Here is an 11,807-nt window from a genome sequence, read left to right on the forward strand (position 1 = left end):
GGGCCTCAAAGTCACCTCAGCTAGCGGGCCGCAGTCACGAAACGTAATCTCGCAAGGGCCGGGAGAGTAAAAATTGTGTGTGTGTGTGTGTGGGGGGGGGGGGGGGGGTGTTGAACAATATATAAGTCAACGTCGCCATTTGAAAGGCAGCCCTTTCCCATATCTCATATATGGGCCATTTCTTAACGTGATTTGGCGTCAGGATTCGGCAAATCTGCCGACAGCGATCTCCAGAACGACTGCAATATGGACGCCGATTCTGAGCTATGGAGCTTTTGTTTCAAGGTTCTTTCGATATATGGGGACCGCATGAGGTACCTCAAAAAAAATGTTTGCGATCAGTCAAGTCCGTGCAGCTTACCCGAGCAAATTGTTGTTAATCGCAATATAGGCGTGGAAGTATTGCGAGTATCATTCAAAGAAAGTGAACGCCTATGATCCTGCTTCTTAAGGAACACAAATCTGGGACAAAGACAGTTATGAGCGGACCGGGCTGCAAACGAAAGCTTCTGGGGCCCCTGCTTTACAGTATAAATATACCAGAACAGATGTAGTGAGAAATTGTGAGCGTTAGTACCGACCCAAAACAGCAGCACTCCAGTACTTTACTTTGACGAATACCCATTAACGGGTAACTACAAATGCGACGAGCCACAGCTATTTAGATATGATAAGCATGCTCTGGTGATACTGTTTGAGTCGACTACAATGACGAATCCAATGCATCATGCAGGAATTTCATGCATGAAAAACTCATTATTTTATCAGCGCACTTTAAACAGTGCTTAACGTGCGCCGCTGCTGACACGAAAGACGTGGGTTCGATCCCTACCGCGGCAGTCGAATTTTGGTGGAGATGAAAGGCCAGAGGCCAGTGTATATAGATTAATGTGCACGTTAAGGAACCGCAGGGGGTGGAAATTTCCGGAACGTTGCACTATGGCATGAATCGTAATCATATGATGGTTGTGAGACGTAAAACCCCAGAAAATATTTCTTTGAAAGAATCATGTCTCATTCATTGCTTCTCAACAAAACATCACCAGCAAAAGCATTTGCTTCAGGCCAACGTTTATGTTTTACTTAAAGCGCTATTGCGGACTTTGTGATCTGTAGTACGACTAAACAGCAGGACATTCAATGTTGTCCCACTCCTGCCGATGTGCCCTTACTATTTGCCTAGGCAAGGAAGGCTTCTAATCTGTAGCATAATGGCAACGCAGTAATAGGGCTGAGCTTGTGCTCACGGCTCTTGTCTCGGCCATGGTAGCTGCATCATCAACTGAACAATATTAAAATAAACTAGTGGGCTGATATCCGCAATAAGTGACAGCAATGGGCAAAGAAGTGTTAATTTCAAGGGCTCGTTTTCTTTGTTATACACAATATTAATGAGAACTAACAGACAATAATGCCAAGGAAAGTATAGGGGATGTTTTTTTTTTTTTTAGTAGTAAAGGTAAGGTAAATGTGAAGAAAGAAAAGTGGACGAAAAGATAGCTTGCCGCGGGCAGGGACCGAACCTGCGACCTTCGAATAACGCGTCCGATGCTCTACCAACTGAGCTACCGCGGCGGCCATCCCCCCGTCCACTTTATAGGGTATATGTGTGCATTTAAACATGGGAGCGTCAGTCAGCGCCGCCTGTAGCCATGATGGCGAGTGTGGAACACTCTTTTTTTGCCTGTTGGAGTCACGTAGCACGTGAACTTATTACGAGCTGGCAGCTGACCAATAATCCCTCGCATACTACCTGAAAGCATCAAGTCTGCCAGAACGAGACCCTCGCTATGAATGGAGGAAAGAAGTGTTAATTTCAAGGGCTCGTTTTCTTTGTTATACACAATATTAATGAGAACTAACAGACAATAATGCCAAGGAAAGTATAGGGGATGTTTTTAGTAATAAATGTAAGGTAATTGTGAAGAAAGAAAAGTGGACGAAAAGATAGCTTGCCGCGGGCAGGGACCGAACCTGCGACCTTCGAATAACGCGTCCGATGCTCTACCAACTGAGCTACCGCGGCGGCCATCCCCCCGTCCACTTTATAGGGTATATGTGTGCATTTAAACATGGGAGCGTCAGTCAGCGCCGCCTGTAGCCATGATGGCGAGTGTGGAACACTCTTTTTTTGCCTGTTGGCGTCACGTAGCACGTGAACTTATTACGAGCTGGCAGCTGACCAATAATCCCTCGCATACTACCTGAAAGCATCAAGTCTGCCAGAACGAGACCCTCGCTATGAATGGAGGAAAGAAGTGTTAATTTCAAGGGCTCGTTTTCTTTGTTATACACAATATTAATGAGAACTAACAGACAATAATGCCAAGGAAAGTATAGGGGATGTTTTTAGTAATAAATGTAAGGTAATTGTGAAGAAAGAAAAGTGGACGAAAAGATAGCTTGCCGCGGGCAGGGACCGAACCTGCGACCTTCGAATGGTCAGCTGCCAGCTGCCAGCTGCCAGCTGGTCAGCTGCCAGCTCGTAATAAGTTCACGTGCTACGTGACGCCAACAGGCAAAAAAAGAGTGTTCCACACTCGCCATCATGGCTACAGGCGGCGCTGACTGACGCTCCCATGTTTAAATGCACACATATACCCTATAAAGTGGACGGGGGGATGGCCGCCGCGGTAGCTCAGTTGGTAGAGCGTCGGACGCGTTATTCGAAGGTCGCAGGTTCGGTCCCTGCCCGCGGCAAGCTATCTTTTCGTCCACTTTTCTTTCTTCACAATTACCTTACATTTATTACTAAAAACATCCCCTATACTTTCCTTGGCATTATTGTCTGTTAGTTCTCATTAATATTGTGTATAACAAAGAAAACGAGCCCTTGAAATTAACACTTCTTTCCTCCATTCATAGCGAGGGTCTCGTTCTGGCAGACTTGATGCTTTCAGGTAGTATGCGAGGGATTATTGGTCAGCTGCCAGCTCGTAATAAGTTCACGTGCTACGTGACGCCAACAGGCAAAAAAAGAGTGTTCCACACTCGCCATCATGGCTACAGGCGGCGCTGACTGACGCTCCCATGTTTAAATGCACACATATACCCTATAAAGTGGACGGGGGGATGGCCGCCGCGGTAGCTCAGTTGGTAGAGCATCGGACGCGTTATTCGAAGGTCGCAGGTTCGGTCCCTGCCCGCGGCAAGCTATCTTTTCGTCCACTTTTCTTTCTTCACAATTACCTTACATTTATTACTAAAAACATCCCCTATACTTTCCTTGACATTATTGTCTGTTAGTTCTCATTAGCAATGGGCAAAGTTATTGCGGAGACTGTGTTGTGGAACATCTTGTTCCCAGATCTCCTTTCCACAGGGAACCTAATTGTACACATCACATTAACCTAGCATTGCATAAAAAGTAGCCTTGGACGGCCCTGTTCCTTGTGCTTCCAGGTCATGGCACGCTCCTTGCTTTTGGCGCTTCTAACCTATGCATTGCTGTGTGTTGTAACATGTGGCTCAGCCGGAGTCAACTTGACTAGTCTTGACGAGGAGTGGAGTGCCTTTAAAGTGAAATATGGTAAGTGGTTGCTTTACCTCGATGAATAATATCTCGTCCAGTCAAATGCGCTTGGTGTCCTCCTAAGGCTATGTAGGGAGAGAGAGAGAGTGAGATGCAAATGAGATAAATTCAGAACGATAGACTGGAATTAAAACATATGGTTTGCTACCATACAATGAAGAAATGTGTTGGAGATAACGATGGGAAGAGGAGTGGAGAGAAAAAGCATCTGTTAAAAAAAACAGCGAAGAACTTCAGCATTGCAGTCTGCCTAAAAGGTCACTGCCGCGTAATGGTTTCAATACATCCTTTACAGACTTACAGCACGACTACATTTCTGAGGCTACACACGGGGAGGTTTTTATGTAAGGTGCGTATGTAATTAAGACAACAAATTAGATTTTAGAGTAAAATGTGTCGCCTAAAAATTACGCAACGAAGATAAACGGAGAGGTCAGAGGAAGCATAGGGGATACTATATCGAATTGTTGAGTAACGCAAATAATAAAGAAACGACAAGAAATAGCACAAGGAAAAAACAACTCACCGCAGGTGGAAGCCAAACCTCTCCGTTCCGGCTTACGTGTTTTCTATATAAAGAGTCGGAAAGCGGAAGGTTTTAATTGCGCTCCTGTCTACGACGTTTCTTTTCTGCAATTATTTTGCCTTGGGTTATTGTCCTTATACAGCTACAACCATTCAGCAGCACTATATTTATTGTACCCTGAGCCTTCCTCCATCTTCAGCCTCATAGAAATGTAACTAAATAGAAATAATGTCCTCAGTCTTTGTTTATTACATTTTTGGGAAGTTAGCCAGATATAGTGTGATGCATGAACAAACTTCCCGCGGACATTATAAACAGTAGCACGGTTTGCATACTCAATGAAACTCGGAATATTCGCCATGTGCACTCTGTAGACCACTCTGCATACTGCTTGCGCGATCTTCTTTCCTCTTTTTTGTTTGCCAGCGCCTTGTGGACTAACAGCAAATCATCTTCTGTAGACCCCTCTATATACTGTTTGCGCAATCTTCTTTCTCCCTTTTTTATTTGCCAGATCATTGTGCACTAATAGTAAATCATCTTCTGTAGACTTCTCTGTATACTACCTGCACAATCTCCTTTCTTCGTTTTTGTTTGTCAGAGCATTGTGAACTAATAGTAAATCATCTCCTGTTTTGTTATGGTATATAGAGAAGTATTACTCGTCGCAAGTAGAAGATCGGGCGCGGAAGCTGGCATATCTTCGAAACCGCCTCGAAATCACTGAACATAACAAGAAATACGGAAGAGGAGAGGTCACCTACACACGCATAATAAACAAGCTCGCCGATATGGTTAGTAAACCGTATTTGTTAATATATATGCGCAAACGAATTTCGTTTGTTGAAAGAATTACGACGTGTTTCTTTTTTTTTTTTCTGCGCTGCTGTCGACGCAGATGTATAGCAAGCACATATACTGAGAAAAAGGATGAAAATAATGCCATATTTGGCTGAACAACCAATTTTTCTGAAATCCTGTTTACCCTGCCCGGAAAGTAATTTAAATCTCAGCAGAGAGACTTCGACAAGGGGAGAATATCTGGGCAAGAAAATTGCTCACATATCCAAGCATGATTGGTAAGATCTACGAAATACGTTGTAAATCGACTAATCGTCGAGGAGTCATACCGATGAACAACAAGGACCGCCATTTTTTGTATTTTTAAATAATTACAGAACAATCTTATCTGTTGTCATTTCACAATTCATTATACAGTTTTGTAAAAAGTTGGCTGTGTTAAATTAACGGCATTTTAAGGTGAATGCAATAAAGCAAAGCTGTCGTCATCTCTTTATCCATTACTTTGTACAGACGGTTACGAATCAATACACTTTGCCGCAATTAGTTCGTTGTTTTTCTAAAGCTTTGAAAAAACGTCCCCGTAATTAAACATTATTGTATATGCAGCTTGATTTTTTTTATTCTGTGTAGAAGGTTCCTTTTTGTAATAGTTGACAAAAGAGGGCTTACATTGTATATTATACCACATGACTGTTTCTTTTTTTACTTCGATAACTTAACAACCCTTTTGTGTGTATACCACATGCAGTGGCAGCCTTACGTGTGGATCGTTAATTCGAATGTTTTGTTTTTCACATTGTGCTGCATTCCGAGCATCATTTTCTTTGTAATTCTGCAGCTACCAGAGGAGGTCGAACGCGTAACTTCGCCTGGAAGACACATTCTTTCATCGCAAAGGAATTACCGCCGACAGAAGCACATTGTGTCCCGAATGCTCAACGCGTCAGTTTTGCCAGACAGTGTCGACTGGAGAAACAAAGGGGCCGTGACTCCCGTGAAGACGCAGGGACCGTGCTTGGCTACATGGGCTTTCAGCGCGGCATGTCTCATTTGATTTCCTTCAACTTTTTTATTGTCAAAAGTGTATTGATGGTTCTTAGGATCTGCAGCTCTTTGTTAGCAAAAATGGAAGAGTTTTACCTTAAATACTTCGCCATTTCTTTTTTATGAAATAGAGTTATCTTTAAACACTCGAACCGAGAGTGTTTACGCATACACTCAACATAAATTTAGCTCTAAATACTGTGGAGAAAGTTGTCGCCTGTCTCAACTTATGAGCTTATGTCTAATACCGTCAAATTTACAGTTCCTGATATCGTATACCTATTTACGTAGCGCGAATATTTGACACGGGACAAGAGAAGGGACGAAAGAGAGCACTAACTCTGAACCCTTTGGTCTTCGTCCCTTCTCTTGTTCTTTGTGCAATTTTTGCGCTACGTGAACAGTTATGCATTACCGAGAAGCCCTACTTCACAGTCTTATATACTGATATCGTAATGCTGTTTTCAAAATTTTGGCAATGCTGCAGCTTGCGCAAATTTTACAGACTAGGAAGGTATACAACATTCTAAGATGCGGCATATGCCACTCCATTTTGCATCATTTTACGTACTCGCCGAAAATTCCATACCGTATTCGGCAGGCATGCGCTGTATCCCTTTCTCTGACGCGTGTGTTGCTCATTCACCAATTGATTGAAGTATGATGCGCTTGTATGCTGTCGTTTCCCCTGCATAAGTATTTAGTATTTTCGTACGCTAATCCGTAGGCATACTACTGAAGAATACTTCCCTCCGCACTGGCGTACAGTGCTCACGGTGCGAAACGCGGCATGAAAACTTTCAGTATAACGACTGCAATGCACAACTGCTCGAGATCACCGCGTCATATAGTTACGAAACCGGCCAACAAAGTTAGGGTGGCTCTGATGTGAATGTTAGAGTCCAAATTGCGCCGATATGGCATGAACTGAAGACGGAGGAAACAAAAATGCTTGTCTTACTTAAACCTGAATAGTAACGTTTCAATCCCTAAGTTCTATACATTACTATTGTAATGTATAGAACTTAGGGATTGAACTTAGGGATAGAACTTAGGGATAACGCTGTGCTTCATTTGAAATTATGTTCCGATTTTCACGTAGTCGACAACGTTGTCAGAAGTGAACCATCTGTGTGCGTGTGCTTTGTCCAGAAATAATACCCGTATCGCTGGTTTTGTTTCTCTCGATATTTCAAAGCTTGAGCTAATTTTATAAACAACTTGAGAGCTTTTCATCACAACCACAGGAAGGAAGTTTTTACTAGCATGCTCGCCGCAGTGCAGAGCTACAAGAAAATCTGAGAAGCGTGTTTTTTCCCCGTAGAATTCTCTTTGCTGTTTTCTTGTGGCACTGGTGTGAAATACTAATTTGTTCGTTTCGGAACTCTTGTATTTTTGCAATGACATGAATGCTTTCCCACAGTGGTCCTTTTTTTGCGACTCATTAGCTTTGCATGTACTTTAAGCCTTCAGGGCTTTCGTATAAATATCCGTACGCTCACGTGGATGCTAACTCTCCTGTCATTGTGCGAGCATTCGATGATTTTTATCTTGTCCTTGTAACCTCCTTGTGAATACAATGCAACCAGACCGGAGCAGTGGAAAGTCAACATTTCATTCGAACGGGTCAACTCGTGGATCTAAGCGAACAGAACCTCATCGACTGTTCTCAAGACTTTGGCAACCTAGGGTGCGAAGGAGGCCGAGCAGATCAAGCTTTTGAATACATCATCCAAAACAAGGGCGTTGACCTGGAAGAACTGTACCCTTATGCTTTCAAGGTAAGTGCCGCTTCCCAATCATAGTCATCCGCACTGAGAGCTGGCCTCCGTACGCTCAGACAGCTCCCGTGTTCCTGTGTCACGTGTCCGGAACAGATTCTGCGAAGAACTGCGTTTGCGTGCTGACACCAACATGAAAATGTCCGTGAGTGTCTCGAACAGTAGCACGTGCAGTCAGTGTCAAATGTTTAAGGACCGCGAGACACAAGAAAAAAGATGAACGTTAACACCGCTTCGGCATGCAGCCATCAATTTAGATTTCTTGCCTGTTCTAAAACGCGCGACCAACATCTAGTGTCCAGTTCGTACCAAATACAGTCACAAATCGCTGAGAAATATGGTTTCGGGTTTTCGCAGACGTCGTCTCTAAACTTTTGACACCAACCGTGTATACGCGTTTCTTCGTTGAAGCAATAAATACCGTCACGCGTTTGTTATTTTTATGCCTATTTAGAGCAACAACTTTTTACACAGAAGTGTTTACGAAAGCGTATTCCTTTGTTATAGCGGTCACTGGCGTGTCCACATGCTAGCGATGCGACTGCAATCCGACGTGTATTGAGTTTCTACGCTATTTTCAATCCGAACATAACTTTGCTCCTCACTGGTGTCTGCAGGGTAAATTACAGCTGATTTTCAGAAAACAGCTATTCTTGGACCGTACCCCGCGCACGGCTCGCTTACAAATCAATCAGTCTATGAAACTGTTTAATCTCAGTGACCGATTGCAGGCGCACTGTGCATCCCTTTTGTTCGCAGCGTTATATTTGTTCTAGTCCTCTTGTTTTTGTACTTTTCGTGCATCATCGCTTTGCGGATGCGAAGAGCAGCGAACCAACGCACATATCACTGATATGCCTACACATATTCAGTTCCTCCCCCCCCCCCCTCGTCAGTTCCTCGCCCCCGCCCTCGTCCTCCTCCACCTTCAAATTTCATAGGCTCATTGAACGGGTACAGCACAAGTACGAAAATTCAGTGGGCTGCTATTAGGCCTAAAATTACTAAGTGTCAAACTCTACATGTGGATTTGGTGATTAAACCATTTTTACGACACGTACTACATCGCATTTTCATGTATCTTTCTCCCAACGCTATTCCTTCGCTTGTTCATCCTTGGGGACCCAGACAGCTATTGCCAATTGCTTGGCCTGTTTCACTGACGCCCTCCGGCGAACACGTTTAACTCCTTACCGACGTAAATCAGCGGTTGAGGGAAAAGTCACGATTCTACTTCCACCATCCGATGCCATCGCGCGGCAAGACCACAACACGCTAGAGCCATCTGCCGTTTAAAGAACAAAGCCTCACGCGTCGTGAATGGCCTCCGAAATCAGGTCACACTGAAAGAGGTCGTCGCTCCATCGGCATCATGAACTTTGTTCCCCGTACTGCATGAATGATTGGTTCAGCCTGTTGAATACAGAATGTTCGACCTCCAATCCACTGGATATACACCAACCCGCGGTTGTTATTAGCTTGGAGAATAAATAAGAAGTGTCCTAAAGCAATACTGTATTTCCATTTGTTCTACTTTGTCTACATGTACCTTTGTGACATTCTTCTTTTTTTTTTTCATTTTTCAGACCATGCCATGCGCATTCGACAAGGGTGCTGTCGGTGCGACCCTATCCGGATTCCATATAGTTCCTCAAATGTCCGAAGAGCAACTTCAGATCGCTGTAGCCACCGTGGGTCCCGTTGCAGTAGTGATCGATGCCGCGCATGATGATTTCTTCCAGTATCACCAAGGTGAGGCGCACTAGATTCGTTAACATGTACGGTAGTTGACGCAATTTCGCTGCTACTATTTGCACGACAGAGGTAACCCAAGTTGTGCTAAGTCGAGACACCACTTTTTTATATTCAGTATACTCGGTGAAAGCACGTGCAATATCCTTCCATATATAATCAATAAGTTTATTTTCTTGCACTAAATAAATATCTAAATAGAAGAGATGTTTCTCTTCACTTTATCAGTCGCCATTTAGCGCTGCAGATAGCAAATTGTCCATACTAGACAGTAAATTGTTGAAGTGTGTAATGACAGAGCCTTCGTTTTTCTCTTCGCGTTTTTTAGGTATATATAATAATCCGTTCTGCAGTGCTAGTGACGTCAACTACGGTCTTTTAGTAGTAGGCTACGGCACCGCCAACGGCATAGATTACTGGATATGTAAGAACAGGTAAGCTCTGCTTTCTTTTTTAATTCTTGGCAAACCGAAAGTGCGGGCATTCAATAACCAATTCTTGTCAAACTTCAGCATGGGACCTGACTGGGGTGAACATGGTTACATAAGGATGGCGAGAAACAAGCAAAACCAGTGCGGCATCGCTACTTCGGCCACTTATCCGGAAATCTAGGTGACATGACACGCCATAGAGCACGTGCTCTGGCTGCATCAGAATCCTTCCTTAAGACATAGCAGGGATGCACACAGTATGTTATTTGTCATATCAGCTCATATGTCAACACATAGCTAAAAAGTTCTTTACAGTAAACTACATTAGAAACTATACCTCATGTCTGTCTTACTGTATGTGTCTTTACTAACACATCGTCAGGGCCTTTAAAGACGGAGATTAAGACAGCACATGCTAATTCTTCACATGCAGCACATGCTTCAGCACATGCTTCAATTCTTCAATTCAGCACATGCTTCCCTGCACATGACAATAATCTCTTCGTACATCGCTATTACCAACTCATTCATCGCCTTAACCTTCATGCCTATTTCGCTACTTACCTTCTCTCTGCATTCATGACCATAGAATGCTGCTGCGAAATATATATATATATATATATATATATATATATATATATATATATATATATATATATATATATATATATACGTATCTTGTAAGCGAAAGCTATAATGGGACTAGTCGTCATCCATTTGTATTGCCTTTCCGTCGTTTGTTATTTTCTATATGTACTGTTTCTGTGCGCTGGTCCCCTCCCTGCTATTTGCAGCAGGCTGTCATTACTACCTCAAGGGCAACGGCGTACAACGTTTAATTGTATGCATGCCACGTGCGCGGACACATTTTTTACGTTAAATTATAAACATCACGAAATCTCGCCGCATGCATTGTCTTCCTCACTGCAACTCTAACTTCAATAACCACCGTCAAGCACGTCACACTCTAAGAAAAAAAAATAGTTTGACTCTTTTTTGCGAGTCCTCAGTTGCCACGTGTATGACTCTCTTTAAAGAGACATGTTAATTCTCTTTGAAGATGATTATACTCCCTTTGAAGAGTCGCGGAACCCAAAAGAAAGTTAACGTGCCTCTTTAAAGAGAGTCGCGTACGTGACAAGTCAGGACACACCGAAAACAGTACGACATACTCTTCTTTTTCTCTTAGCTTCCACAGTAAGCGTGTCACTCACAATACGCTGAGAAAAGATACTCACAGGGCTTCATCGTCTCTAAAGGCGACCGCAGGAGTGTTCTATTCGCATTCAGCACAGATGACAGTTGAGTCCATGGTGCTATTTTCCCGTTCTCGCGCGCATCGTGATGCCGTGCTTTTGTGAATTTATGGAGTGTAAAGTTAATAATGCTCGAATAATGAAGACGGAAACAATATATATTCTTGTTTTCATCGCAAATGTCACACCAAGAAAATATATTACTGCAGTTACCTGATATTTTTTCAAGGTCTTTTGAAAACATTCGTTCCCAGCTATTTTTTCGTCTCTCATTGAAACTAGCTAAACTTGGGTGAATCTAGAGCCTAACGTCAGGGAGCACTTTCGACTATCTTCACTTCTGAACTTTGTTTTATCTTTCAGAATACCACTAAATAGACGTAAACGCTTATTTCCCGTATTTTTCATGGTTTTAAACAAACATGCCATAGTTTCACTACTACCTTATTGTAAATAGTCTGTTAAGAGAAAATCACCATTTGGAGTGACCATGTCTCTCGTAACTGGAATGATGCACGCACACTCATGCCCTCCAAACACACTAGTCAATGTGCTTATTCATGCATTCCTATACTGTACACTTGCCTTGTATAACTGAACATTATAACTACTAAGTTCTGCTAAAGAGTTTCTGCGCACGCAGTTTTTTGGTGTTTTATCTTCATAGATGCACGTTTTGAT

At 42.9% G+C, this 11,807-nt stretch overlaps 1 protein-coding gene and 1 non-coding gene across 2 annotated transcripts; both read left to right on the top strand.

Annotated features, from left to right (window-relative positions):
• The first annotated feature begins 2,627 nt into the window (after positions 1–2,627).
• Trnat-cgu (transfer RNA threonine (anticodon CGU)) lies at positions 2,628–2,700 on the top strand. The gene has a single exon. It is a non-coding gene; the product is annotated as a tRNA-Thr (tRNA).
• Positions 2,701–5,773: 3,073 nt separating this feature from the next.
• Positions 5,774–10,059, top strand: LOC119396083 (cathepsin L-like). Its single transcript, XM_049416572.1, has 5 exons — positions 5,774–5,901; positions 7,496–7,687; positions 9,274–9,439; positions 9,738–9,873; positions 9,952–10,059. The coding sequence occupies exons 1-5, from the start codon at positions 5,794–5,796 to the stop codon at positions 10,049–10,051; spliced, it is 702 nt and encodes a 233-aa protein (XP_049272529.1). The 5' UTR covers positions 5,774–5,793; the 3' UTR covers positions 10,052–10,059.
• Positions 10,060–11,807: the final 1,748 nt, after the last annotated feature.

Source organism: Rhipicephalus sanguineus, chromosome 6 (genome assembly GCF_013339695.2).
Source record: "Rhipicephalus sanguineus isolate Rsan-2018 chromosome 6, BIME_Rsan_1.4, whole genome shotgun sequence".
Taxonomy (NCBI): domain Eukaryota; kingdom Metazoa; phylum Arthropoda; class Arachnida; order Ixodida; family Ixodidae; genus Rhipicephalus; species Rhipicephalus sanguineus.

Excerpts from the sequence above, each read along its gene's own strand:
- LOC119396083 (XM_049416572.1), top strand. The coding sequence starts at position 5,794 with ATGCTCAACGCGTCAGTTTTGCCAGACAGTGTCGACTGGAGAAACAAA. Across the intron at positions 5,902-7,495 it reads CTACATGGGCTTTCAGCGCG|ACCGGAGCAGTGGAAAGTCA; the intron begins GCATGTCTCATT and ends CAATGCAACCAG. Across the intron at positions 9,874-9,951 it reads TACTGGATATGTAAGAACAG|CATGGGACCTGACTGGGGTG; the intron begins GTAAGCTCTGCT and ends GTCAAACTTCAG.